This window comes from Ogataea polymorpha (genome assembly GCF_001664045.1).
Source record: "Ogataea polymorpha strain NCYC 495 leu1.1 chromosome Unknown OGAPOscaffold_3, whole genome shotgun sequence".
NCBI lineage: Eukaryota > Fungi > Ascomycota > Pichiomycetes > Pichiales > Pichiaceae > Ogataea > Ogataea polymorpha.
In genome coordinates this window covers 1,048,391-1,075,275 of record NW_017264700.1, presented here as the reverse complement: position 1 = coordinate 1,075,275, position 26,885 = coordinate 1,048,391, and the positions used below count along the sequence as shown (strand labels likewise).

Here is a 26,885-nt window from a genome sequence, read left to right as displayed (position 1 = left end):
AGCCTATAGCACAGCGTTGATCAATGACATACAGCGTACCTCAAAATCCACTTTGAAGCCAGAACAAAATTAGCAGTACATAGCTCCCTATGACTGACCTGGCCTACCTACTATCTCTCCTCATGCTCATTTATTATTCGCATACTTAAGCAACAAGCTCAACAACACCTCCGACAGCACGGATCTTCTCCTCAGCCAACTTCGAAACGTATCTGGCCTTGACAATAACTGGAACATTTGGCAGTCTTCCCTTACCCAAAACTTTTCCGTAACCAGAGGCCAATGTGTCGATGACAACGGCAGAGTCCTTGCTGCTAGAAGCAAGCTTCTCATCCTTGTTTTCCACCAACGACCAGAGCTTCTCCAAGTTGATGACTGGTTTCCAGAAATGGCCTTGTTGCTTGTGGAAGTATCTCATACCGACTTTACCAAAGTAACCTGGGTGGTATTTGTCCAAGTTGGTTCTGTGGTGGTGTTGACCACCAGCCATACCTCTACCACCTGGGTGCTTTCTGTGCTTTCCAACACGACCTTTACCGGCCGAGACGTGTCCTCTGTGCTTTCTAGTCTTGGTTAATCTGGTAGGCATCTTTGGTGGAAGAAATTATTTGACTTTACCAATTTTCACTATAATTTTACTCTCTGCCATTTTTCACCGCGCTCACAAATCGGGTCAGTAAAATATTTTTTCAGCTCGCACAACCCTCGAGCCCGCTAACCAAATCACGTGGACAGAAAAAAAGACATATCAGTATCTGTCTCCAGGGATATCCCAGACCTCGGCGTAGGTGCTCTTGCCCTTGGTTTCGGGTACCACCGTGTAGATAAACGAGTAGAATGCTGCACAGACAGCTGCAAACAGCAGAAACGTGTATCCTCCTATGGACGAGTTGAGAAGAGGAAAAAGAAAGCCGACCGCAAAGCAGCTGATCCAGTTGCAGTCTGTTCCCCAGCTTTGCGCCAGGTCTTTGATTTCCACCTGTGAAAACTCGCTAATCATCAAAAATGGGATAGGTCCGCATCCGATAGCAAAAGAGCCGACGTAAACGAAGACTCCAAGCAATGTGAGTGCAGAGTTGCCAGAGATAATGCCGACACTAAGTGACGCCGAGGCCACGCCCATGATTGCCACTGAGGAAAGCAGCATTGGTTTGCGGCCCACCCTGTCCAAAAATAACGATGCGGTGAATGTAATGAGCATGTTCCCGAGGCTGATAAGACAGTTGATTGCAACAGCATGTGCTGGGAACAGTCCTGTCAGGATCTTGACTCCATAAAACACAATTGAGTTGATTCCAGCAAGCTGCTGTCCCACCATCAGCACCGTCGAAACCATGCGCGAGTTCCTGTAGTTTGGGTTTGTCAGATAAGTGTAAAACGACAGTGTTCTGAGCGACGGGTTAGACTCCATGAGCTGCGCGTGTTTTTTCTTCTCTTCCTTCCAGATTTGAGCCTCTTGCGCACATTGTAAGGTGTTGTTGCCTCGGAGCTTGTTCAGGATGTGCAAGCCTTCGGTTTCGTTGCCCTGATTGAGAATGAGCCATTTGGGAGACTCTTCCAGCAGCAGCAGCGAAAGAAGCAGCGTAAATGCTGCCAGAACCGCTCCTGACCCCAAAATGAGTCTCCAGCTCAGTTCTGTAGCCCACCGGATGGCTAGCACCTGTGCGAGCAGAATCCCCAAGTTGATGCTGACCTGGTTCATTGATCCCAACACGCCCCGCAAAGAAACCGGCGCAATTTCGTTGATGTACAGCGGAACCAACACCAATGCATACCCTGCACCCAGTCCACTCACAAACCGTCCGAACAGCATCCCTAGATAGGTCTGGGCCTGGTACTCCAGATACGAGCCTATAGTGTAATGGACACCTGTAACGAGAAAGCTAGACCTCAGACCGAGATGGGAGCTGATCTGACCAGCAAAAGTGGACGCTATCAGGCCGCCAATGGAGAAGATCGAAGTGAGCAAGCCTACTTGTGAACTGTCAAGTTCCAGTGCCTGCTTGATGAGCTCCTCAGGAGCATTGAGCTCTGACATGTGGAATCCGTACTGGATGGAATTTAAACAGACAAGCCCGACAGAAGTGACCAATGCGGCCGTATAGCCATCCTGAGCAGCTGGCAAAACCAAAGGAGTAGCAGGGGAGGCGGTATCGCGGCTCATGCTCAGAGGGAACAACCTTCAAAGATGCCGTCTTATCGTGTACACCTTTGCACGGGCCACTGGAAAATTCAACCCCACAATGTCTTCCACCACAGAAGAGATCGACAACCTTTCGGTACGCGACGCGGTGGCAGAGGTCATTGGGTCGTCCCAGAACGAGCGATTAGGCCTGCCGCCTGGAATTCGCGTGCCGTTGCTTGTTTGTTCGGCAGCCCTGATGGGCGGGCTGTCGGGAATGGTGTTTGGGTACAGAGAGGCAGGTCTCCGGTTTCTGGCTAGCAATTCACATCGGCTGCCGACAAACAAAAACGGCTGGTTTATGTATCACAAACGGAAGGGGTACTACTGTTTTGCGCAGTCGTTTGTGCTTGGAGCCAAGACAGCCGGCAAGATTGGACTGTTCACTGCCGTCATGTTTGGAACAGAGGCGCTACTCGACGAGGTACGCCAGCTGAAGGATTTCTGCAATACCATGGCTGCGACCACATTGACCGGGTTTTTCTACGCCTGGGCTTTAGGCATGAAGCCTGTGCAGGCCAAACAGTACATTCGAAAAGGTGGAAAATACGGAGTAGTGCTCGGCGTGGCCCAAGACGCAGTGGCTTTCTTACGTGGGGGTTACGTGTGGTATATAAATGGAGTGTTTGCGATCGAGCCCAAAAAATTGCACGAAAGATTCAATCAGCAGACTGTCGAGTCTTCTTCGTCATCCAGGTTCGGCACAGGATAGTTAAGGATCACCGCTATTCCGGTCAGCTGGTTTAACTGCTCGCCACTGTCGTGCAAACTGGAGAAAATGACAACCTCCCCGCCATGCTCTTTTACCTGTTCCGTCATATGGATGTATTTCTTGCGCTGTGCAATGTCATCACTTTTGAATAATGTGTCTGTGATCATCAGCGTGCGGACTGCTCCTTGCAGCTCTATTGCTTTTGTCACCTCTGCCTCTCCATACCACGCCTTCCCCTCGTCCTCGTTCAGCAGCTTACTAAACTCGTCAAACAGCATCACACTGTGCTGAAACTTGGTGTCGGAAAGCTGTTTTTGGAGCTCTGGTGATTTCAGTGCTTCTTCGAGTCCCTGTAGGTACCCTGTGGACGAGTGAGCCACAACAAACTTAGATTTTGACTGAATGAGGGACTTGTCCTGGTTGCTCACGGCGATGCTGAATATTTTATCATACAACTGACGGGCGCTGAAACCCGGAGAAACAAGCAAGATGGCCTTCAACTTGTCGGTGTTGAAGTTGCGGATCACTGATTCGGCCACTGTTTCCATGAATTTGTTTAGAGCCTTGTCGTGGGAGCTCGAGTCTCCTCGCTTCTTCTTGGGTATCGACTTGTCGATCTTGGACCTTAGAATCGTCATGTTCTCTGTGATCAGGCACAAATGGGCAACGCCTTCCTGTAATACCACTGCGCCAATCTCAGCTTTGGCCTCTATCGAGCACGATTTGTTGACCAAGTCCAGAGAGATGTCGTCCCAGTCGTTTTTATAGAGCGTGAACTTTTGATTGAACTCCAACTCTGCAGTGTGGTAAGAGCCCTGTGGAACGTCTTCGTGCTGCTCCACGGTGCGTCCTTTGATCCGCATCACCTCATCGCTGGGTGTAAAGTCAACACTCTCCACACTGAGCGAGAGAGTAATAAGCTTGCGCACTGGTTTGTCAGATGGAGACTTTTTGATATTTCTATGAGTTTTCAGCCGCACCTCGTCATCCTTTGCAATCAGATTGTATAGTGTCCACAGATCCTCACAGTCCTGGGGAACAAGACTCACAGACCCGCTCTTGTCCTTTTGGAAAGAAGAATGCACCAGCTTCATGAATTAAATATAAATTAGTTTTTTTTTTGCAGGCTGTGTACATATATTACGCATTTATCTCACGGTAGCACCAACAAGAGAGGCGGCCTTACAGACCTTACCGTCCTTGGTGACCAATCTGGCATCAGGCTTTCCTTCTTGCTTGTAAATAACCTCAAGTTTGTCGTTGGTGCTGAAGTTAGGCTGCACCTGCTCAAAAATCTTCTTTTTAGGATTGAGCTGCTTTTCTGGAGTGCCGTCAAAACCTTCAAAGAAAACCTTGTCTCCTGCCTTGGCACCCTCTGGTGGGTTGATGAACTCCACGGTATCGCCCTCAGAAGCACAGAGAACCATGGCAGACGACTTGATTCCTCTCATTGTGACCGGCTTTAAGTTGGCAATCACAACCACATATCTCTGCTGCATGGCCTCCAAAGGATAATATTTCACCAGCCCAGAACAAACCGTCCTTGGGCCCTCTTCGTCGCCCATGTGGATGGTAGAGACGTACAGCGCGTCGGCGTCAGGGTGCTTGATGGCCTTCTCGATGAAGCCGACTCTGAAGTCCACCATCGAAGGGTCTGGACCGGCAGCAGCAGCCTTAGCTGCATCGGCCTCAGCCTTGGCTTTGGCCTTAGCGGCCTTCTTGGCCTCTTTGGCAGCTTTGGCAGCAGCAAGAGAAGCTTCGTCCGTTGGCTTTCCTTTCTTGGGCTGCTCCTTTGGCTGTTCTTTTGTTGTACTTTTCTGCTCGTCCTTGGAGTCCTTAGCATCCTTCTTCTTTTCCTTAACCTCTCTTGGCAATTCAACAGAGTAGTCGATCTTGAGTTTATTTTCAACACCGAGCTGGTTTTGAATCAGATCAATCCATCTGATAATGTGTCTGTACTTGGCCAAATCCTCTACGGAGGTCCACTTTTGTGCGAGCGGAAAAACGTGCTCGAAAACGGCGATGTCTGCCTCCGATGGTTTCAAACCAACGATGTAGGTTTTCGTTCTCAAAGAGTCGTTGAGCTGGGTCAAATTCTCTTCAATACGGTTGCTGAGGGTGACCCATTGATCGCGTAAGGCAAGCTCCTCGGTCGAAAGGTCTTGAGCCACTTTAAGGTTGGCAAATTTATCTGTGAGAGACATGGATTAAAATTTTTCGAAATAACTTAAAATATATATATGCCTTGTGGAAACGAACTTCAAATGACCAAGGCATAAATTTGTTCAGTGCATGTTTTTGTCTTAGGTTTGGCATTTCAAACTGTTTCTTCTAGTAACACCTTTCAGCCGTTGAATTTAAGCGAATTATTTCCTTTCTCGCTCCAGTAATAGCAGTCTGAGGGTCCCATCTTCAAAAAAAATAGCAGGTCTCCTTATCAATTTTGGCAACGACCTAACAATTCAGTATAAGCTTTCGAGCAGGTAGTCATTGGGTCGAGTGATTGCAATTCTCGGGCGTATCTCTCACCTAGTGCTACATAAAGAAAAATGTCACAAGAGACGTCTAGCTGATCGCCGCCAAACACGATGTCACGATCCACCAAACGGCACAGCTTGTCTTGGCCTTGATTACCACTTTTGGCTTTTCCTACTTCGTGAACCCTTTATCGGTCCGGCCCTTGTCAATGCAAAGTGGTGAACACTCGTTACTACTTTTGAACTGGTTCCGTCCATTTTGCTGAACGCGATAATTAGCATTGTCCACAGAAAATTGCAAAAATGCGCTCCTTCAATGTCCAGTGTCCAACGACTAGTATCCGGATAACTGGTCGTTGAGAATGGACGACGAGCTCTCGCGAAATGGCGGCTGGCTACTCCGAGAGAAATACTGTGTAAGGATGTCCCTCATAAAAAATAGACAAAAATTACATCGTACCTCCGAACTGTTATTGTCATGTATCTGATCTAAAATGAGCACGTCCCCGCCCAAGAGAAGACGCAATGTCCGGAAGAAAGTGTCCAGAGCGTGCAACCATTGCCGCAAGGCGCACGTGACGTGCGATGATGGCCGTCCCTGTGCACGGTGTATAAGCAAGGGTACGGCCGAAACGTGCATGGATGCCCCGCGAAAAACGAAAAAGTATCTAACGGGCGAGACGTCCGGATCGGACCTGCCGCCCACGATGCGGGAGAAGCGCAGACCATTTATGTCATCGGCAGCAGACATGGAATATGCGACATTGGGCAACATCATTAATCAGGATTTTCTTAGTCCAGACAACCAACAGTCGAGCCAATTTTTCAGCCCTGCCGTCAGCAATTCTGCGTCTGAGGACACCAATGACAGCGTCAACGTCCAGAACCCCATGTACCAGAATCGCCACATGTTTGCGCCCGACTCGAACCAGATCGCCATGTACAAAATGCACACCATGGGGCCCCAGTGCGACCCGATGACCAACCAGTACTTTATAGGGGCTCACATGACCTTTCCACAGGTGGTGAAGCAGATTTCGCAGTATCGGCAAGTGAACCCCCTGCAATTCAACGAGCGCAATCAGCAGTCGGCCATTTCTTTCTCTGTCGCGGTGTCGCAGCCAGAGGAGCACCAGCTTGCCAGTTCACCCTGTGGGCTGCAGTTCAAGGAGCCTTCAGAGATATATTCCAAGATTACGGCGCCTTTCAACTACGTTCAGCCGTACCACGACCTCAACCTGTATCTACGAAAACGATTCGATAAAAAGCACCTGGTGTCAATGTCCAAGTCCATGTCGGAGTACCGGCCCTCTTTCATCGCCGGAATGATCCATTTGAAGGGAGATGATCTTATTTTCGCGGAACAGTGCTTTCAGCGCACGTTGCTCGAGTACGACGCGTACATAGCGATCTCAGGAACCCCGACACTCGTCTGGCGGCGCACGTCGCAGATCGCCTACGTTGGCGATGAGTTCTGCGTGTTAACTGGATGGAGCAAAGAGCAGCTACTGCGGAAATCGACTTTTGCAGTTGAGATCATGGACGACAAATCGTGTGTCGAGTATTTCCAGCTCTTTTCCAAAATCGCGTTTGGCGACTTTCGCGGTGCCACAATGACAGAATGCACACTGCTCACGCCCGAGGGTGAAAGCATTCGCACATCCAGCATATGGACGCTTAAACGGGATGTTTTCGGTATCCCGATGATGATAATCGCCAGCTTCCTGCCCATACTGACATGACGATTGTAATATAGGTATAAATCGATAACAAAATTATATGAGACCTATTGAGCAAGGATGCTCTTGACAAACTCAACGTAGTCGACGGTCTGCTCATCGGTGACATTGACACCCTTGAGCAGCTCGTCAACCTCGTTCTCGTTCAATTTCTCGCCCACAGATGTCAAGATGTATTTCAGTTCTCCGACGCCAATGAATCCTGTCAGGTTCTTATCGAAGATCTGAAACGCTTTGATGTAATCTTCTGGCTGGCCAGCCTTCTTAAAACCGCCCTCTCTGTTCACCACGTTGAGAAACTGCTCGTAGTTCAGTTCGGATGGAACAGACTCCTGGAGCTCGCTAATCTCCTGCAGCGTAGGGTTTTGTCCAACCGCCCTGAGCAGGTCGCCTAAGTGTTCGCTGGACACTTTTCCGGTCCCCTTCTTGTCAAAAAGAGCAAACGCGTCTTTATATGCTTTGGTGTCCGACTACAATATTAGCACTGGCAATGATGTTCTTGCACTTACCATCTTGTTTACTTGTTTGTGATTTTGTTTACACGAAACAAATATTTTAGTGCAGTCGTGTTTGACACACTGATTTTTTCAGCCAGAGAGTCATGTCGTCAGTGGTACGTCGTCTCGTTGATAAGGCCTCGTTGCCTCCCTGTGCGCTCCGCATTCACCCGTCAGACCCAACGGCCTTCTATATCGGTACATACAAGCTTGTGAAAGATAACCAAAGGTACGGAACAATCGAAATATGGAAATGCACGCAAACGCTGCAGAAGGTAAACGAGATCGCAGCAGGATCGGCGATCCTGGACCTCAAGTTCGACCCCTTTGACGAATCGCGGCTGATTAGTGTCCACTCAACAGGAAACCTGAAAATATGGAAATTAACAGACGATCATCTGCATTTGAGAGAGACCTTAAATTATCAGGCATATGAAGAAACTACGCTAATAACCGCAGCCAACTTTCATCCAACAAGACCAAACGTGCTCACACTGAGCACCACAACAGGAGTTTGTTCTGTTGTCACACTGGGCGAGAAAATAAACCAAAGGAACTTCGACACGACTCATGACCTAGAATGCTGGTTTTCCACGTTTGGCTGTTTTGACGGCTTGCAAGACGTTATATTTTCAGGGGGAGACGATAGAAACCTGATCGCACATGACAACAGAATGGCAGACTTCCCCGTCTGGAAAACAGACCGCTTACATGACGCAGGAATTGTCTCAGTGCTGACTGCCACACCATCTTGGAACAGTGCACATCCTTACACCATATGGACAGGGAGCTACGACGACCATCTAAACTTGCTCGATTTGCGCGTCAGTCCACCCAGTGATCTGATTCCCGGGGTCCCGCCAAGAGTCTTACTACGAAAAGACCTTGGCGGAGGCGTGTGGAGGCTAATTCCCGGGCCCCACAATGACGGCCGCGTTCTGTGTTGCGCCATGTATGCCGGTTGCAGAATGCTCAAGTCCGCTGACGGCACGATCATTGTCGAGCAGGAGTTCAAGGAGGATCACGATTCCATGGTGTACGGAGGTGACTGGACTGCAGGCAACATGGTGACGTGTAGTTTCTACGACCAAGTCATTCAGGTTTGGGATCGGCAATAATTATTTTTCAGCAGCTTGCGATTCGACCCATTTCTTAAGTCTCTCGTAATCCACCTCCCCTTCGGGATTTTCGATAAGCTTCTCGTCCACAAATGTTCCTTGGGCAATCTGGTTTCTCAAGCACACGATGGACGGAATTTTGGTAACCTGGTAGTCAAGTAGCAGGCCCTTGTTTCCCGGCTCGTCGCACTCCACATCAACCATACTGACAAGCTTGCTGTCGTCGATGTCGTAGGCCAAAATTCTCTGCAGAGCCCCTGTCTGCTTGTTCGACGCGGTATCCCCCCTGAAGACAAAATTCATCAGCAAAGGAGAGTGCAAGGCCACTATTGGCTGTAGTTCAGACCTATTTCTCACAGGAAGGAGAATCCTATTTTTTGTGGCCGACTGAGGAGGCCAAATCACAGGCTTCGGTTTCACCAGCGGGTTTTTGGATGATTGGACGTACACCGCAAGTGCACCAAAAACCAAGGTTCCCCCAAGAATCCATCGTTGTTTCTCTGTCAACGGCATCAAGTCCCAAATATATTATTGCGTCTAACTATTTTCTGCCGCCTTGCACCAGCCTATAGTTTTCTCCCCTCGATTCAGGACGCAGAGAATATCGGGCAAACTAGGTGATCCACAAACGCTGAAAAATACCCGACACATACTACATAATGGACGCTCAGGATGTTTTCCAAGATATGCCTCTCATATCGCCCACTATATCGCCCAGCAGGGCAATATCGATAGACGGTAATGGAATACAAGGTCACAAGCTTGAGAGAGAACAACTACCGGAAACATTGCCCTCCGTGGAGTGTGTGGCCCGTGCTAGGATTCCAACTACCCAGGGCCCTGAGATTTTTCTGCATTTGTACTCCAACAACGTCGACAACAAGGAACATTTGGCCATCGTCTTTGGAGAAGATATCCGATCGAAATCGCTATTTAAACGTCGACCAGGCGAGACACAGCATGACAGAATGACCAGAGGAGCATATGTCGGCAAGCTCCGGCCTGGCAGAGACATTGCAGACAGGGACGATGTGCTCGGGATCGAGCTGAAATTCGACGAGGACGGAAACATGGTCAACGAAACCCAGTTAAAAGAGCCGGTTTTGGTCCGTATTCACTCGGAATGCTACACAGGAGAGACCGCCTGGTCGGCGAGATGCGACTGTGGCGAACAATTTGACGAAGCTGGTCGTTTGATGGGAGAGAACGGCCACGGATGCATTGTCTACCTGCGACAGGAGGGCCGTGGTATAGGTTTGGGAGAAAAACTGAAGGCTTACAATCTGCAGGACCTCGGAGCAGACACTGTTCAGGCCAATTTGATGCTGAGACACCCTGCCGACAAGCGAAGTTTTTCACTGGCTACCGCTATTCTGCTCGACTTGGGACTTGTCGAGATCCAACTTCTCACTAATAATCCCGATAAAATAGTTGCCGTAGAGGGCAAGAATAGATCTGTCAAGGTGGTGAAACGGATACCTATGATTCCGCTCGCATGGCAGCAGGAAAATGCCGGAATCAAATCTAAGGAAGTGGAAGGCTACTTGCGTACTAAAGTTGAGAAGATGGGCCATCTGCTTACCACGCCCGACGTTTGAATATAGATCGTATAGTGATTGCATTGGGTGTTGACAAACAAACAGTACTATTATTATTATTGATTACTATATTAGATACAATTAGGACGCACTTTTTGGCTCTTTGAGCAAGCTCTCGATGTCTTCGGAAATCTTGGACGGAGTTTTCACAGAAGAGTATCTGCGCACCACATTTCCGTTTCTGTCGATCAAAAATTTCTCAAAATTCCACTTGATACCCTTGAACCCTAGTAAACCCGGTTTTTCGCGCTTCAGCCACTCGAACACGGGGCTCGCATTAGGACCATTCACGTCGACCTTTTTCATCAATGGGAAGTCCACACCATAGTTTCTGCTGCAGAACTCCACGATCTGGTCGTCTGTTCCTGGCTCCTGATGTCCGAACTGGTTGCAAGGGAAGGCAATAACAACAAACCCTTGGTCCTTGTACTTCTGGTAGATTTCTTCAAGCTCTTTGTACTGCTTGGTGAACCCACACTTGGAGGCAGTGTTCACCACAAGCACGACTTGGCCCTTGAGGTTCTCAAATGGGAACTCCTTTCCCTTATTATCGGTGACGGTGAATTCGTAAAACTTTGACATTTTGTAGATGACCCCCCAACGGTGCAATTTTTGTGCCTTTTATACGTATGTCTCGTGAATACCAAACTTCTGGTGCGAGGTGTTGTATTATCGCAGATTTGGTAATAACGTTGTTCGGTCTAGAAAATTTTAATTCCAAGCCAGGGTACATATAACATGTATGACATTTAACGTCTATTTTTTCGCCGAATACAAACTCGTATTTTTTGGGGCTCGCTTCCATACGCGTTATCTATTTCCTTCGGGACTTTTTTGCCGCAGACCCCACAGCCTTTGCTGTCGGCTCTCGCTTGCTGGGAATGCTGCGCTCGTATTCCTTCACGACACAGCCCAGCAATGTCGCGCATCTCCGGTTGATCTCGGTAGCATTTCGGCTCTGGAAGAAGAAATCAAACTCAAACATTGGGCTCAGCCTAATTTGCTCCAGAATACGCTCATAAACGTCCTCAGTGTCGAGTCCCAGGCGGTATAGTTGCACTAGCAGGTACCGATCTTCTGCTTCGCTGAAAACTCTCTTTGACGACGAAAGAGACGATGACGGAGGGAACTTGAGCGTGAGCTCCAGCAGCGGACAGCTGGTCTCTGCCATCTTGCGACGCAGAGCCTCTTTTTGGATTTTCACCTTTCTTATCTTCTCTTCGCCCGCCTCGATCTGGCCAACATACCTTTCGTAGCCTTCGATACTTGCAATATTGTTCCAGAACGCTTGGGCATACTCCTTGACTTCCTCATATGTCTTGTCCTCAAACTCGGCAGCTATCGATGAAACGGCTGTGCGGCCGTACTTCACGTTCAAAGAAATGAATTGATAGAAATCGCGTCTGCTCCAGTTGTGGAATCCTTGTGTAAGCAACTCCTGCTTCAGCTGCTCTTCTTCGTCCGTCAGCGCCCTCGAATGATCTATCTCGAGCTGCTCAAGCTGCTGGTTGAGCTTGCGTTGTTCAGCTGTGCCAGGGCCCTTCGCCAACTCCGCTGTTTGTTTTGTTTTCCTCTTGTAATAATTACGCTCCAAATCGTACAGCTCCCATAATTGTGCCGGGAAAAATTGATGGTCATAAATTGGAGTTTGTTTGAGTGGCTTGACGCCCGGGAATTGAGGCTGGGCTGAGCCAGACCGGTGGCCGGGGTTGAGAACATCTCTATAATAGCTGTCGATCGAGTAATTCTCCTTACGTTCTCTTTTTGAAGGGTTGATCCATGTGTACACGTTTCCAAGAGGCCCCGCAACCGTTGGGTCCTTTTTCTGGAACGTCTTACCATCCCACTCATACAAAGAGTCCGACGCTGTGGTGAAATTCTGCAGGTCATCGAGTCCGAGCTTCGAATACTTGTTGTTTAGCTCTTGTGTTTTCTTTTCCGACTCCATCAAAATCTTGTCTATCTCGTCATCATCCAGCTGTTCTTTTTCCTCTTCTTTGGAGCTCTCAAGGTTCTGGCTCAGGACATCGGCAGCACCATATTGAATCATGTTCAGCAGCTCGTCTTTGGAGTTGGCCTTTGTTTTATCTTGCTGGACATTCATCTGTCTACCTTGCTGGATGACTAGTTGATCTAATCTCAGCTTCTGAGAAGCCCTCTCCAACACTTTTTCCTCAATGGCTTTTTGGGTCACGAATCTAAACACCTGGACCTGTTTCGTTTGCCCAATACGATGCGCACGATCCATAGCTTGCAAATCTGCCTGAGGATTCCAATCAGAATCGTATAAAAAGACGATGTCTGCGGACGTTAAGTTGATACCGAGTCCACCGGCTCTTGTGGTGAGCAGGAAAATAAACTTTTTGGAGTCGGGAGCGGAATACTCGTCAATAGCCCGAATTCTATCAACATGGTCCGTTTGTCCATCAATACGACAGTACTCAAACCCTCTGAAGGAACAATAATCTTCCAAAATGTCCAACATTCTACTCATCTGCGAGAAGATCAACACTCGGGAACCCTGCTCTTTGAACCGTTTTAGCATCTTATCCAGTACCTTCATTTTCTGCGAGTTGTAAATCAAGTGCTCGTCTGTTGTATATGGAGGACCCGGCTCTGCTCCTTCAAAAAGATATGGATGGTTGCAGCACTTTCTCAGTTGCATGACTATGTTAAGCAATCTGGTTTTCGACTCGCGTTTTCCGTTCGCACCATTAACGGCGTCTATGTCTCTCTCTAGAAGCTTTTGGTACCACTTTTTCTGCATTTCTGTCATTCCAACATACAAGTTGAGCTCTTTTTTGGGTAGCAAGTTCTTCTCGACATCTGACTTTATTCTTCTCAAAAGGAATGGCTGCAAAACTTTATGCAATTGGTTAACAATTGTTTCGTCTTTCTTTTCCGAGTCACCTGAGGAAAACCAGTCATCAAAGGTCTCCGAATCTGCAAAAACGTCTGGGAGCAGAAAGTTGAGCAAAGCCCAGAGCTCGTGTAAATTGTTCTGTAAAGGGGTACCGGTGATGAGCAGTCTATTTCTTGAGTGGAAGGTTCTAATAATTTGTGACAGAAGTGAGTCTTCGTTCTTCAGTCGATGGGCCTCATCAACCACAATGTACTCCCATGCGAACTTTTTCAATGCCGTCTTTTCTCGGATGACTATCTCGTATGAAGATATAACAACGTCAAACTTGCATGTCATCAGCCCGTCTTTGATGATTTCGTTTCTCTGTTGCTGATCTCCGGTCAGAACCAACGTTTCCACCTCGGGAGTCCATTTAGTGAATTCTCTTTGCCAATTCTCCAACGTCGACTTCGGAACAATCACGAGATGAGGTCCTGCTATTCCCTTGATGTATCGAAGATAACCAAGAAAGGCAATAGTTTGCAGCGTCTTTCCCAAGCCCATCTCGTCTGCGAGGATTCCCGACAGATTGTTCTGATTGAGCGAGATCAGCCAATTAAGTCCCTGTATTTGGTAGGGTCTGAGTGTCCCATTGATATATGAAGGGCTTTCGGTAAACTCAAAATTATCCGATTGCAATTCCTCATCTTTCAGAAGCTCTGCATCCTCCTCCTTTTCGGTTTTTCGATGTCTGTGATCCCGGCCAGATCTGTTTGTGTCTGTCTTTTCCTGTTTCAGCAATTTCCAAACTTCAGCAAACTTCGGGTCACTGGTAGCCTTGGATTCCAAAAAATGCTGAAATAGACTAGTCAACCCCAGCAAATACCTGAATCTCGTAGCCGTCTCTTGCACGTTGAAAGGTTTCTTGTCACCCTCAGCGAAATACTTGGCTTTCTTTGCCTGTGGTGTTAACGGCTGGCAATTATATGTTACCGGCGCTTGATCCGTCAATGGAGGAGCCGGCGTGCTCTCCAAAGAGGCGTCAACGCTGGAGCTGGGTGGTACTTCGGCCATGAAATTGCAACAGGTAGTTTTTTTCCTTGCAATTTTCGTTTTGTACGCGTTTTGCCAACTAGCCACCGTGCACCGCCTCATGTCCATTCTCAAGATAAATTACTAATCTAGAATAAAAAATCATATTATTTTCCAAGATGTTGACTGCGACTGCCCAACGTCTGACAAACACTCATCTTCCCACACCAGAGCCAGAACATTGTCCCGGTCCCGAAAGTGAGAATGCTGGAAAGTCGGACGCTTGCGCTGGATGCGCTAACAAAGAAATTTGCGAGTCTCTGCCCAAAGGACCGGATCCCGATTTGCCCTTGATAAACAAACGTCTTGCAAATATACACCACAAAGTCCTGGTGCTGTCTGGAAAAGGAGGCGTGGGGAAATCTACTTTCACGTCGATGCTTTCGTGGGCACTTGCTGCCGATCCAGGGTTAGAAATAGGTGCCATGGACCTGGATATTTGCGGGCCGTCCCTGCCCAAAATGCTTGGTTGCGAAAATGAATCCATCCACGCGTCGAACTCGGGATGGTCACCTGTCTACATTAGTGACAATCTCGGAATGATGTCTATACAATTTATGCTTCCGAAGCAGGATTCCGCCATCATCTGGAGAGGTGCGAAGAAAAACGGCCTGATAAAGCAGTTCCTCAAGGACGTGGACTGGGGCCAACTCGATTACCTGGTCATTGACACGCCCCCAGGAACCTCGGACGAACACTTGTCTGTCACGAACTACATGAAAGATGCTGGAATCGATGGAGCATTGATTGTTACTACGCCGCAAGAAGTTGCATTGTTGGATGTTCGCAAAGAGATCGATTTCTGTCGGAAGGCCGGCGTGAAAGTGCTGGGAATTGTGGAGAATATGTCTGGGTTTGTGTGTCCGAATTGCGGTGGCGAGTCCAAGATTTTTAAGCCAACCACAGGAGGTGGAGAACGGCTTGCCAAGGAGATGGGACTCAAGTTTTTGGGCAGTGTGCCTTTGGACCCCCGTATTGGACGAAGCTGCGATTCAGGAGAGAGCTTTTTAGATTTATACCCGGACTCGCCGGCTTGCGAGGCCATTCTCGATGTCGTCGACGCGCTTAGGGACGAGATTGAATCCGATATTAATTAATTAATTGCATCTATCGTTATCTATTTATTTAGCAGGAAGTCTGCTTTTCAAGTAGTTCATCTCGCTGGACGGGAGATCCAGGCTCAGTAGCTGCTGCTCGTTGTAGTCCAGCGACAAGTCAAATATGAGACGAATCACCTCTCTGTACATCAGGGTTTTTGCGATTCTGGCCTTTGGATTAGACTCGCGTAGAAGAACCAATCCGTTAAGAAGCTTTTTGGTGTGAGTCTTGATAGCGTTCTCGTCACTATTCTTCTTGAGTTGGATATACTCGTAGTATATCTGGGCACCGATCACCCAGTCGGACAAGGTCTTGAATTTGACAAGCAGTTTCTCCAGTTCGTAGAGGTTGGCATCGGCAATGACAAATTCCGGCGCAACGTCACTCAAGGTCAGTTTGTGCGCCTCCTCCATCGATCCGGCCTCCACCAGCGCCCATACAGCCCTTACGGAATCCCCATCCTTTTCAAATCTCCTGGACCTAGCCTGGTGAAGAATAGACTTCGGAAGTCTGTATGTCTCGTGCAGAGTATCGAGTCTCATGTCGTTATCCAAAAATCTAAATGAGTCAATATTGAGTTTGATCAGGCTAGAGATCTCGGACTCGGAGAGCGCATCATCACTCAAATGTTCCAAGACGAATAAGGCCTCTTCGTAGTATTCCTGCGAGGCAAGTTTCTTGCTCAATTGGAGAATCACGTTGTCAATATTTGGTAAATTCAAAATGCTGTTCAGTTTCTTATAAAGCAGGAACTGCGTCTCGTTGTCGTAGTGGAGAAGAACGGTAGAGGGAGACTTCATAAGCTTGAAGGCAGAATAGTACTTGTCTTGCGCACTTGGCGCAACCCATAGCTTTGAGTCGTGGTCAATTACCTCGTTAACCAGTTCACTGATGCTGCGGTTTGTGTCTCCGTATTTCAGTTGCATCAAAAGAACGGTCGGCCACGAAAGTCCTTTCAAATGCGGCACAATGTCGTTGGATAGTATGTGTCCTGCCAAAAGCTTGTAAACTTTCAGCACGGGAGCAGGGATATACTGGAGTGTAGAGGTGGATTCCCATTCCTTTAGCTGTGCTTTTGATAATCTTCTGACTGATGGATCGTTTGAGTCTATTAGGGTCAGAAGAACAGATAGGTGGTTGTTTGAGGATTCCATTGCTGTCGTTACCGCTTTTAGTATGTCGCCGGAACAAATGTGCAAGTATGTTCTTTCAAGAGCATCTGATTTCGAGGCCTCTAATAGCTTGCTGATTTCTGGAAAGCTGTGATCGTGCAGCCAGTCAATCAGCAGTTCGCGGCGTTGCAGGTCGATAAATGTCTTTCTCAGTTGTGGCTTGCCTGCATACGCATCCAATTCTGCCTGTCCTAGGAATGACTCACAGTATTTGTCATCGAACAGTCGCGCAATCAGATCCCAAAATTTGAACTCGCTTGAGTTCCTGTAAATGTTGAGAATGGACTGTAGCGAAACGTCTTCATCAGGCTTAATCAAAGGATATGAGTTTTCTCTTGCTATTACTTTCATCTGGCGCATTTCGGCGGCAAGAACACTTTTCAACGTCTGCAAATCCTCAGAGCGTACTGACTTCATCTCCACTCTTTTGCGTTTGTGCGAGTCCCTATTGAAAAACAGTTCGTTCACACTTTTGGCAGACACGTCCATTTTCTTCGAATAGTCATATTCGTTGCTGAAGACAGACTCAAACCCTGACGCCAGCTCCAACTGTTGGCTCCAGTTATCGCTAGTCTCAAACTTGGCCTCCTTCTTGAGAACAGTCATATCGATCTCTTCCAGCTCTGGCTCGTATGCGCGCACATGCACCAGATCTTCGAACATTGGTTCCTCAGGAAGATCGTCTTCCATGTCGCTGACGTCCTTGTCTGGCTCTGGCACGTCCACTTGAATGTAGTCTTCCTGGCTGAGGTCTATGCTGTCCTCCATGTTTGCATCTTCTGGCACTGCAGTCCATCCGCCAGGAACAGCCTCTAGATCGCCGGTGTAGGAGGATATGCCTCTGAATGCCTCTTTTTGCTCAGTCTGTTTGCGTTTCTCGCGCTCGTTCTCACTCGCCAATTGTTTTTTGAATCGCTGCACAAGCTGTGGATCGTCTTCGTCCTCGTCAACCAGTCCCCAGATACTGAAATGGTCCACCTTGAAAGTGTACGTTCCTGTGATTGGATCGTAGTTGACGAACGCCATTCCCGGAGTACTCTTCAATCGATTTATATGCGCAGAAACTTCGGGAGCAGAAGGATCGGTAATTCGCGTCTTGGTCGCTTTATCAAAGGGATAGCATTTCTCCAGACTTATCACGGCAGGTACATTCATTCCATTCCCAGGTGAAGGCTTATCTGTTCCGTCTGGATAGACTTGCACTATTCTTGGTCTGAAAACAATGTACGCGCCTAAAAGCTGATCCAGTCTGCTGTGGAATGCTGACAAGTCGACAGGATAGGAGAACGAGACCTGGCCGAATCCTTTGCATCCAGCGGTGAAGTTCTGCACATGCATCAGGTCCTGCTGTGTCATTTTTGAGAGCTCCTCAATGGAAGGCGAGCACCAGTAGCCTTCGGGGATTTTTGAGGAGCTAGCGTCCTGCTCGGCTGGTACAGGCGATTTCAACAGCTTGTCTTCCTGTCTGAAAAATGAAGGCTTGAAGTTAGACACAACACGCATGAAACCGTTCGGCCGTGGTGCTTCCTTGCCAAGAAGCACCTCGTCTGGGTTAATCTCGTAATAGTTTTTGTGTGTTCCTTTAGGATTTCGAATTACCAGCTTTCTGAAATCCGACTTTGGCAGCGAAACAGAGTCCTCTGAAAAAGGGACAGGATCTCTTCTGGGTCTTTTGGTCTCGTGCGTCTTGTCGGACGTGAAAATACCCGTCACCGTCTCCATTGGGTACTTGAGAGTGCCAGAGAACGGTTTCGAGAGACGGCCCAGAAAAGACAGAGACGAGACGTGCTCCTTAGTCTCGTACGACGCTATCGAGGAGGCAGACCTCCTCCGTTTCAGCTGCGTGTCTGTGTGAGGAACACGTGATGTCAACGCCCGCGGCATCTCAGTTTCCTCTGCGGACGCCGATGCGATGTTGACTCCATATGGGCTTGAGGACGGCTGGCTTTGCTGGTTTTGCTGTGTCTGCTGAGTCTGCTGCCCCCCAAAAAGCGCGTTGCTCGTTGTCTGCCCCGTGCTCTGAGAGTTCCCAAAGATGTTTGGTTTTGACGTGCTGCCAAAACTAAACCCATTGGACTGGGTGGTGGAGCCGAACATGAATATTAAAGTTAAAATAATGTTTGTTTATTCAAAAATTTGTCTAATTATTTTTCTACACAGAATTGTGTGTGGCAGAATTTTCATGCAACTGGCATTTTGGCCATCACGTCGAAGCTGCCGGTTCCGACGTTGTTGAGCTTTCCGATGACGATCCGTGCAGAAGGAGACTGCAGCTCCTCACGGTCATTGTCCAGGACCGCCTTGGTCAGGAACTGACACGTTGTCTCGTACGACATCTTAGTGAAAGACGATGTGGACGAGTCGATGCCCTGTCTGTTGAACGCAAGATACGTTCCCTCTCTCGTCATGTAGTCGGCGATCAGGTCGAGGTGTCTGGACGAGACAGAGATGGCGTACCGTCCAAACACGTTGTTGACCTCGTTGACAATGGTGTTTCTGGCTGCCTCGACACCGTACGTGCGTAGCACGGCAGCAATGTCGTTGGAACGGATGTCGTTGACGTTGATGAACGCGTCGTGCTCCCACATGGCGCCGAAATTGACACCCTCGGTGACCAGAATCCGCTTGCCCTGCTCGTTTTCTGGATGCAGACATCTACCGATGCCGCTCACCTCGCGCACCACCACGGCCTTGCAAACGGCCTCAATGATGTTCACCATGAGCAATTTCTGCGTGTCTGCGCTCAGCTCGAGCTTGAAGTCGCACCACGAGCCGTGCTCGTCGTCGTAGTTAAACTGGCTCACAAAGTTGTGGTTGATGATCACCTCTTGCTGTCTCTCGCGAGCAGCCTTGGACATGATTTCCTTCACAAGGTTGGACTTGGCCGCGTCGACGTCCATTTTGTCGTCTTCGTCGTCGGACTCGGACTCGGACCCCGACGAGCTGTCGTCGAGCAGCGACTCGTCGTCGGACTTCTCTGCACGACGCATGGTCTCGACTTCCTCGTCATCCGGACCGTCGTAAGAGACGGCCTGCTTCGTGTTGCTCTTGAGCTTTTCGTCGTCGGCGTCCTCGTCGACAACTGCCGTCGTCTGGGCGCCGAGCTCTGCCTGCGAGCGTGCTACGGCCTGGCCAACGGCCGGCAGCGACTCGCTCGTGGCCCGTTTCTGCTTCTTCACCTCCTTGATGATGGCCGTCTCGAGCGCCTGGATGAACTTGGTCTTGATCACGTGCTCCAGTTCCTCCTTGGTGACGTCGTACTCCTGCTCGTAGTCGGAGCAGTCGAAAAAGCGCATTTTGATCTCGTAGGAGCGTGCCGCTTGGGCACCCGTGCTGCCTGTCGTCTCCACCACAGACACATCGCTGATGAATTCGGAGAACCTGATTTTGGTGATGGACTTGCAGAACGCGTCGGCGGCAGCGTCGTCGACGTCGTCGAGGATCGGCAGCGTCATCTGGGGCGTCTTGATCGACGCCGATGCCGTCATAACGATCTCTCGCAAACGCGGAATACCGAGCGTCACGTTCGCTGCGCCGTGGCCCGCAAAGTGGAACGTGTTGAGCGTCATTTGCGTCGACGGCTCGCCGACCGACTGCGATGCAACAATGCCCACGGCCTCGCCCGGGTTCACGAGCGACCGCATGTACTTGAGCTGCATCAGCGCCTTGAACTTCTTCTGCGTCAGTCCGCCTCTGGTCTTGGCGTCTTTGCCCGAAACAAACAGGTGCTGGTTCTCCTCGATGAATTTATCGAGCTCGTCCTCGAATTTGTCCGAAACAGAGCCCAGATACTTGCTTGGGTTGTACACCGAGACCGTCGGGTCGTACTTAAGGCTCTGTGCGTAGTGCGGCAGCGCAGCCTGTTTCTTGAGCTGCTTGCGGAACTTTTTGTTGTACGACACCGCTGTTTCGGTGTCCAAATTGTCGATCGATGACGGGCTGTATTTTTGCAACAGCGAGTTGTAGTTCTCGAGGAAGAACTTGAACTGATGCATATATGACTCCTTGGTGACGTCGATCGAGTCGCCGCCGTACAGGAACTGGATCAGCGTGCCGTCGGCGTTTCTGATCGTGTTGTCGTACGAAACGTGCACTCCTTCCAGCTGCTTGGTCAGACAACGCTGCAAATAGCCTGAGTTGGCCGTCTTGACAGCAGTGTCGATCAGACCCTCTCTGCCCGCCATACAGTGGAAATAGTACTCCTGCGGACGGATTCCCGAATAGAACCGGTTCTTGATGTAGCCGCCGGCTCGCACATCGGTCTCGAACGGCTTGAAGCATGGCAGCGTCTTGCCCGACACCATCACCGGCACTCTGCGGCCCTCTAAAGCCTGTTGGCCCAAAAGACACATGATCTGCGACACGTTCACATTCGAGCCCTTGGCTCCCGACAGAGCCATCGTTTGCATGGCGTTTGCAGGGAACTTCTTCATCGTTCCTGCCGGCACACACCGCGACACCACCTTCGACGTGACTGCGTTGACTTTGGACTGCGCGACCGCGTCCAGAATCGCCAACTTGCCGTCGTCGCGCAGAATCTCTTCCATCCGTCTTAAAAACTCGGGGTCGTCCACCCTGACCTCACGGTCGAGGTTCGTCACCTCGGCAGCGGCAACACGGCCAATATCAGAGCTCTCCTCCAACAGACTGCTTCTCCACTTGTTTCCGTCCTCAGTCAGCTTCAGATCGTCCATACCACACGTCAACCCCATCATCATGTTGTAGTTCGTGAACAGTCGTCCCAGCACAGATAGCGCCTTGCCTGCCACCGTCGGGCCGTAAACCTCATGCAGCGCGTGAATGAATCCGTACTGAGACGCACCGTACTGCGACTTGTCCAGGATTCCGCACAGAAGCTCGCCGTTCTGGAACAGCACCTCGTTTTCGCAAGACCCGTCCCCCCAGTACTCGTTCTTGATCTTATTTTTGGACCTGAGATTGATTCCCGGCAACTCCTGCGGCTTTATGTTGAGCAATATCGTGGTGATTACCTGCTTCCCCGTCCACAGCGGCTGCGGCTTCATCACGGCAGGCGCCACCGTCACAAGCCGCGAACCGGTCGAGTGTCCGTCCTCGGGGCGTACACACCCGTACACCAGCTGCTGGTACTTGTCTCTGGTAAAGAAGGTGTCCTTGCTGGTAAGCCAGACACCCGCAGAAATGTGGTCCTGGATCAGTCCTCTCACGGGCGAACCTGCGGTCGGCGTCAGGTACTGCGAGTCGGTGTTAGCGAGATTGAAAGCCTCGGCACGCGCATTTTCGTTCTGCGGGAAGTGCATGTTCATCTCGTCACCGTCAAAGTCGGCATTGTACGCTCCGGTATTGGCGTAGTGCAGCCGCAGAGTCTTCTCGCCTGGCAGCACTCTGACCTTGTGGCCCATCATCGACGCCTTGTGCAGTGTTGGCTGTCTATTCATGATCACCACGTCGTTATTTCTGATGTGTCTGTACACTTTTTTGTTCACCACGTCCGAGCCGCTGGACGGGGTGAGCAGCTGTTTCGCAATGGCCGTTCTCTGCTCCAAACTCATGCCCACCAGAGACACGAGGCTGCCGTCCTCATTTTGCACTTGCAGTGCTCCAGGCCATCTGTCTGGCCCGTTAATGACAGCCTGTCTGAGCTCGGCCACGTTATGGACGGTAACTGGCTCGGGATACGTCAGTTTTTTCGCGAAAACAGGAGGAACGCCGATCTCGTTGGTCTCGATCATCGGGTCTGGAGAGATGACCGACCGCGCTGCGTAGTTGACACGCTTGCCCATCATGTGCTTTCTGAACAACCCTTCCTTCTTCTCGAGCGCCTGCTTGATTCCCGGGTGCGCGGTGTTGCTATTTTGGTTCTGGTTCTTGGTGGAGTCGAGAAATCCGTTGACGTCGTTCTGCAGCGTGACAAACGCATTCATGAGCCGGTTGAAAATGATCTTGCGGTCCTCCGTGCTGATTTCCTTGCTCATGACCGAAAACTGCTCGTTTAGGTCTCTGATCAGCAGAGAGGTGGTGAGGATTTTCGACAGCAGCTCGTTCTGGGAATTCTCGTGCACCTCGTCGCCTAGCTTAGAGGGAAGACGGAAGCGCGTTGGCGGCACCACAAGAGCGTGGATGAAGAACATGTCGGCGGAGACAGGCGACCTGCTCAACGGCCGAGAGTGGAACAGCAGGTCCATCACTTTCTGCTCTGTCTTGAACACTTTTCTCAGAATGTTGCGGACCTCCGTGGACAAAACATATTTGGAGCCCTCCCTTGGCTGAGAGTAAGGATCTGTGTCCGGTTGCTTGTCTTTAGACCCGTTCTTCAACATATCCTGTCTCTTGACCCCCTTGATTCTATTGTTGGTCAGCTGCTTGTCCTTAAGACCAAGCTCGAAGATTTTCGAAAACCCGTCTTTTCTAAATGGTGGCGAGTACATCCCACAGTTGTCGCATCTCGGCCTGCTCAATATATGCTTGTAGAAATCGTGAATCAGAGTTTTTCTCTCTTCTGCAACCGTGGCCGTCATGACGCCCCTCTCCGTAGTGCGGCCCTCAGAGAGCGCCTTCGCAATGCTTACTTCGACAAACTCTTGTCTCTTGTCCATCAGGTCTTTGTCAGACTTGCTGTTGACAACTACTGGACCATCGTCTTCAATAGCCTCATCCTCATTCAAATCGGCATCCGAGCGCATGTTGTCCAGCTCCAGAGCCTCTAGCAGCAGCCCATACTGGATCAGTCGCAGCTTACATTCGTACTTGTGCACCTCCGTGGCTCTGAGTCTAAAATGGTGGCAGTATAGACAGGAAGACCTCAGAAATATGTACATTTGGTTGAAAAACAGAGGGTTGTAGACAGGAATGGGCAGCTCTATGTGACCCTGGTGGCCCGGACAGTACTTATCGTCCAGCCCACAGGTAGCACACAGGTTCTTGAGAAAGGCTCCAAGACTCAGATCGTACAGACCCCCAGGCACTGGGTGCCCTAGATTGTCAAAGACCGTGGGATTGGTGATCTGTTTGGCAGACAATTTGCGAACATCGGAGGTGGTGAGCACCCCAAAGTCAACCGACTCTATCTGGGACCCAACTGGCTTGGCAATGTTCATGATGATCTGCCTTTTGGAATCCTGAATCAATAGTTAAAAAAAATACAAAAAATATCTGAAATTTTTTTATCATCTAAAAATTTTCAATCCGGGTAATATGTATTATGTTATAAACGCAGCAGAGACTTCGTAGCAGGACTAGTAGCTCACTGGATATCCAAGGTATTCTTCAATTTCTTGATCAGCAGCCAGTCTTCTCTAGGAACGGAGTCTCTGAATGCTGGGTCTTTCAAAGTGTCGATCGACTTTCTCGAGATCAAAGAGTACAGGGGATCCTTTTCGTCAACATGTCTTCCCCAGGTAGGCTGCTGTCCCGAAGGAGCCTCCAATCTCATCGCCACGCCGGCATTGGTCTGGCCCTTTCTCACAGAGTCTCTCGACTGGTGGTTAACCTCCAAAGAAACAACTTTTCCGAGTGGCAGCGGAGCGTTTCTTCCGGTAGCAGGATCTGGTTTCACCACACAGATAGGAGTTCCAATTTGCACCATGCCTTCCACAACGTCCACACCAATGATCATTGGGTTTCTCTTGTTGATGATCTGCAAAGTCTTCAGAACACATGGGTATATAGCATACTGCTGATTCTCCTTTCTTCTCTCCTCCAGCAATTTCTGTTGGTAGGCCGTGAACGAGTCGAACAGATGGTAAATGATATCGGCGTTGAAGATGGTGACACCCTGCTCGTTGGCATATTGCTCAGCCTCTTTGTCGATTTTGACGTCGAAACAAAGCATGACCGCATATTCCTTGGCCTTATCCAACATGGCAGCGGCTTTCATGACATCTCTTTTATAAACAGGACCCAGACCGATAGACATCACCGGGATCTTCATGTCTTTGAGGAAGTCCAGCAGGGCTTCCAACGAACCAAGCGTCGAGGCCTGGACTGTGACTCCTCTTCCGGAGGAGTCGACAGAATCGAGCAGTCCTGTCAAATCGTCCATCACTTCGTCCATGAGCTCGTCCTCGTCGTCGTCCTCGCCCACAACAAGCAGCCTGGAACCAGCAACGGCTTTTTCAAGGTCGTTGGCGGCAATCTTCACACCCAAAGCGGCTTTCACCTCCTTGTGATGCACGTACTCGGACTTTATACGCAGCTCTCTGGCCGGCGGAGGCGTGAGCAGAGCTCTGATATTCGTGACAATCGGACCGTTCATACCGCAGAGAACAATTCTGTCTCCTTCTCTCAAGATACCATTCGAAAGCACCACATCTATGGTGGTTCCGAGTCCCTCGACAACCTTGACTTCAAGAATGGTTGCCTCCACATGCGAGAGATACTTGAGCTGTTTGCTCATTCTCTTCTGAGTCAGCTCCAGAAGTAACCACAGCAAATCAGGAACACCTTCTCCGCTAACAGCAGAAGTAGGCACAATCGAAACGTATCTGGACAGGTTGTTGTTCTGGAAGTAGAGCTCCGAGTTCAGTCCTTGTTCGGCCAGTGCAACCTTAATGGCCGTGTACCTGGTCTCAAATTCCTGCTGCACGGCTCTGGTCTGCTTGGCAAAAGAGTCACGGAAGGAGTTGTTAGGAATAGCCTTCCAGTCGTAGAGTCTGTCGATCTTGTTCAGTGCCACCACAAACGGAGCTTTCCTGTCTCTTAAAAGCCTGATGGACTCCAAAGTCTGCTGTTCCAAACCATGCATGATGTCAATCACCAGAATGGCAATGTTACACAGAGAGGAACCTCTGGATCTCAAGTTTGTGAACGACTCGTGACCTGGGGTATCGATGATTAGCAAACCTGGAACCTCGTAAACCATCTTCTCGTATGGAGCCATGACAGCAGTTTTCTGCTTGATGGCCTCCACAGGGAAGTATGTGGCACCGATCTGTTGCGTAATACCACCAGCCTCGCCTCCTTGAACGTTAGTCTGTCTAATCTTGTCCAAAAGCTTGGTTTTACCGGTATCGACGTGACCCAGAATACAGCAGATAGGAGAACGCAAATTTGAATCATTGTTGGTCTTGCCGTTCTGCTCTGGGGCAGAAGAGCCCTGTTTGCCAGTCTCCTCGGCCGTCGTTGCAGTGCCTTTTTGCTCTTTCTGTGCTTGCGGCTCTTGCGATGACTCTTTCTCAGTCTCGTCTTCCTGTTGCTCCTCGTCATCCTCTTTCTCTTCTTCGTCATCCAAAGCAGCCTCCCAGTCGGCAGCAACGTCCTCGTCGTCATCCAGGGCCATTTTCTCCCAGTCGTCGACCAATTCTTCTTCTTCCTCCTCGCCATTTTCGGTATCCTTCTTTTCGGCTAACTTGGAGGCCTGCTCGGCTTCAACAGCCTTGGCAGCCTCTTCCTCCTCCTGTTGTTTCTTCGAAGGCTTCTTCTTAGAGCCGTACACAACCTTCTTCGGTTTCTCCGACTTGTCAGACTGGTTCATAACGCCCGGAACAATGATATTGCCGGCCTGGAGCAGCTGTTGCCTTCTTCTCTCCTGCATCTGTTTCTCCTGTTTCTGCTTCTTGGTCAGGTACTTGCCCTCTTTTTTCAGCTGCTCCCTCTTGGCTTTTTCCTTTTCTTTCTTTAGTCGCTTGGCTTCCTCCTTGGCCTTCTCCTCCTCTTCAAGACGTCTCTGCTCCTCCTCTTCTCTCAATCTCTCTTCCTCTTCCAAGCGCCTCTGCTCCTCTTCGGCCTGTTTTCTGAGCTCCATCTGCTTCTTCAGTGCTGCAATACCAGCAGCCATCTTTTTAGCCTTTTTGGCTCCCTTGTTGGCGGCAGCAGCAGCTTTGTTTTCCTCTTCCTTCACGGCCGACTCCTCTTTGGCTGGCTCTGAAGCTTCAGAGCCAGGTGCTGGAGTGGTCTCCTTGGAATCATCCTTTGGAGCCTGAGCCTTCTTTCTCTCAGCAAGCTGTTTCTTTCTCAATTTCTCCTTCTCCTTTTTCTCTCTTTCTTTCTCCTTCTTACTCTTGATAATAGGGCCCTTCTGCTGTGGGGCCTGGGCTTTTTCTTCTTCCTCCTGCTTGGCCTTGGCCTGTTTCTTGTTCTTGGCACGCTTCAAGTTGGATAGGAAATCGTCAGCAAAGTCCTCTGCTGCCGCTGGAGTTGCCTCCTTGCTAGACTCTGCGGTCTCGGCCGGGGATGGAGCAGAACCTAATTCTTCGGCTTGGGGCATTTCTGCCTCAAGCTCTTCGTCCCAGTAGTCTCCGGCCTTTTGACTCTTCTTTCCCTTCTTCGCCATTTTGATGGTGTTGTTTGTTGTATCTGTTTAATGAATGTATTTGACTAGATCAGATCTGTCCGAACATACGAGAGGCGTAATTGTGTAGAGATGTATGCCCATCCGTTTG

At 49.6% G+C, this 26,885-nt stretch overlaps 16 protein-coding genes across 16 annotated transcripts; 5 read left to right on the top strand and 11 right to left on the bottom strand.

Annotated features, from left to right (window-relative positions):
* Positions 1–119: 119 nt before the first annotated feature.
* On the bottom strand, positions 120–2,193 carry OGAPODRAFT_16292 (uncharacterized protein). The gene has a single exon (XM_018354324.1). It carries the CDS (start codon positions 2,162–2,164, stop codon positions 749–751), a length of 1,416 nt encoding a protein of 471 aa, XP_018211658.1. The 5' UTR covers positions 2,165–2,193; the 3' UTR covers positions 120–748.
* OGAPODRAFT_47317 (uncharacterized protein) lies at positions 146–589 on the bottom strand (the record flags this gene model as incomplete). Its single annotated transcript, XM_018355544.1, has 1 exon — positions 146–589. One exon carries the CDS (start codon positions 587–589, stop codon positions 146–148), a length of 444 nt encoding a protein of 147 aa, XP_018211659.1.
* A 50-nt stretch (positions 2,194–2,243) lies between the features above and the next one.
* On the top strand, positions 2,244–3,974 carry OGAPODRAFT_93687 (uncharacterized protein; the record flags this gene model as incomplete). Its single annotated transcript, XM_018357391.1, has 2 exons — positions 2,244–2,735; positions 2,764–3,974. The coding sequence occupies 2 exons, from the start codon at positions 2,244–2,246 to the stop codon at positions 2,797–2,799; spliced, it is 528 nt and encodes a 175-aa protein (XP_018211657.1). The 3' UTR covers positions 2,800–3,974.
* Positions 2,248–3,988, bottom strand: OGAPODRAFT_87445 (uncharacterized protein; the record flags this gene model as incomplete). Its single annotated transcript, XM_018356864.1, has 1 exon — positions 2,248–3,988. One exon carries the CDS (start codon positions 3,986–3,988, stop codon positions 2,846–2,848), a length of 1,143 nt encoding a protein of 380 aa, XP_018211656.1. The 3' UTR covers positions 2,248–2,845.
* Positions 3,989–4,017: 29 nt separating this feature from the next.
* Positions 4,018–5,098, bottom strand: OGAPODRAFT_93685 (uncharacterized protein; the record flags this gene model as incomplete). Its single annotated transcript, XM_018357390.1, has 1 exon — positions 4,018–5,098. The coding sequence occupies one exon, from the start codon at positions 5,096–5,098 to the stop codon at positions 4,043–4,045; it is 1,056 nt and encodes a 351-aa protein (XP_018211655.1). The 3' UTR covers positions 4,018–4,042.
* A 767-nt stretch (positions 5,099–5,865) lies between these two features.
* OGAPODRAFT_76235 (uncharacterized protein) lies at positions 5,866–7,113 on the top strand (the record flags this gene model as incomplete). The annotated part of the gene is made up of 1 exon (XM_018356145.1): positions 5,866–7,113. The coding sequence occupies one exon, from the start codon at positions 5,866–5,868 to the stop codon at positions 7,111–7,113; it is 1,248 nt and encodes a 415-aa protein (XP_018211654.1).
* Positions 7,110–7,580, bottom strand: OGAPODRAFT_99672 (uncharacterized protein; the record flags this gene model as incomplete). Its single annotated transcript, XM_018358096.1, has 1 exon — positions 7,110–7,580. A coding segment is annotated over one exon (423 nt), but the record flags the coding sequence as incomplete, so codon positions are not given.
* A 131-nt stretch (positions 7,581–7,711) lies between these two features.
* On the top strand, positions 7,712–9,245 carry OGAPODRAFT_93682 (uncharacterized protein; the record flags this gene model as incomplete). Its single annotated transcript, XM_018357389.1, has 2 exons — positions 7,712–8,643; positions 8,667–9,245. 2 exons carry the CDS (start codon positions 7,712–7,714, stop codon positions 8,683–8,685), a joined length of 951 nt encoding a protein of 316 aa, XP_018211652.1. The 3' UTR covers positions 8,686–9,245.
* OGAPODRAFT_93681 (uncharacterized protein) lies at positions 7,726–9,245 on the bottom strand. The gene has a single exon (XM_018357388.1). It carries the CDS (start codon positions 9,236–9,238, stop codon positions 8,726–8,728), a length of 513 nt encoding a protein of 170 aa, XP_018211651.1. The 5' UTR covers positions 9,239–9,245; the 3' UTR covers positions 7,726–8,725.
* Positions 9,246–9,295: 50 nt separating this feature from the next.
* OGAPODRAFT_16289 (uncharacterized protein) lies at positions 9,296–10,358 on the top strand. The gene has a single exon (XM_018354323.1). The coding sequence runs from the start codon at positions 9,385–9,387 to the stop codon at positions 10,321–10,323; it is 939 nt and encodes a 312-aa protein (XP_018211650.1). The 5' UTR covers positions 9,296–9,384; the 3' UTR covers positions 10,324–10,358.
* A 46-nt stretch (positions 10,359–10,404) lies between these two features.
* On the bottom strand, positions 10,405–10,905 carry OGAPODRAFT_82283 (uncharacterized protein; the record flags this gene model as incomplete). The annotated part of the gene is made up of 1 exon (XM_018356604.1): positions 10,405–10,905. One exon carries the CDS (start codon positions 10,903–10,905, stop codon positions 10,405–10,407), a length of 501 nt encoding a protein of 166 aa, XP_018211649.1.
* Positions 10,906–11,137: 232 nt separating this feature from the next.
* Positions 11,138–14,239, bottom strand: OGAPODRAFT_48235 (uncharacterized protein; the record flags this gene model as incomplete). Its single annotated transcript, XM_018355575.1, has 1 exon — positions 11,138–14,239. The coding sequence occupies one exon, from the start codon at positions 14,237–14,239 to the stop codon at positions 11,138–11,140; it is 3,102 nt and encodes a 1,033-aa protein (XP_018211648.1).
* A 137-nt stretch (positions 14,240–14,376) lies between these two features.
* Positions 14,377–15,385, top strand: OGAPODRAFT_99663 (uncharacterized protein; the record flags this gene model as incomplete). Its single annotated transcript, XM_018358095.1, has 1 exon — positions 14,377–15,385. The coding sequence occupies one exon, from the start codon at positions 14,377–14,379 to the stop codon at positions 15,352–15,354; it is 978 nt and encodes a 325-aa protein (XP_018211647.1). The 3' UTR covers positions 15,355–15,385.
* On the bottom strand, positions 15,354–18,590 carry OGAPODRAFT_16288 (uncharacterized protein). The gene has a single exon (XM_018354322.1). The coding sequence runs from the start codon at positions 18,409–18,411 to the stop codon at positions 15,379–15,381; it is 3,033 nt and encodes a 1,010-aa protein (XP_018211646.1). The 5' UTR covers positions 18,412–18,590; the 3' UTR covers positions 15,354–15,378.
* Positions 18,591–18,674: 84 nt separating this feature from the next.
* On the bottom strand, positions 18,675–23,261 carry OGAPODRAFT_16287 (uncharacterized protein). Its single transcript, XM_018354321.1, has one exon. The coding sequence runs from the start codon at positions 23,187–23,189 to the stop codon at positions 18,708–18,710; it is 4,482 nt and encodes a 1,493-aa protein (XP_018211645.1). The 5' UTR covers positions 23,190–23,261; the 3' UTR covers positions 18,675–18,707.
* A 432-nt stretch (positions 23,262–23,693) lies between these two features.
* Positions 23,694–26,871, bottom strand: OGAPODRAFT_16286 (uncharacterized protein). Its single transcript, XM_018354320.1, has one exon. It carries the CDS (start codon positions 26,774–26,776, stop codon positions 23,750–23,752), a length of 3,027 nt encoding a protein of 1,008 aa, XP_018211644.1. The 5' UTR covers positions 26,777–26,871; the 3' UTR covers positions 23,694–23,749.
* Positions 26,872–26,885: the final 14 nt, after the last annotated feature.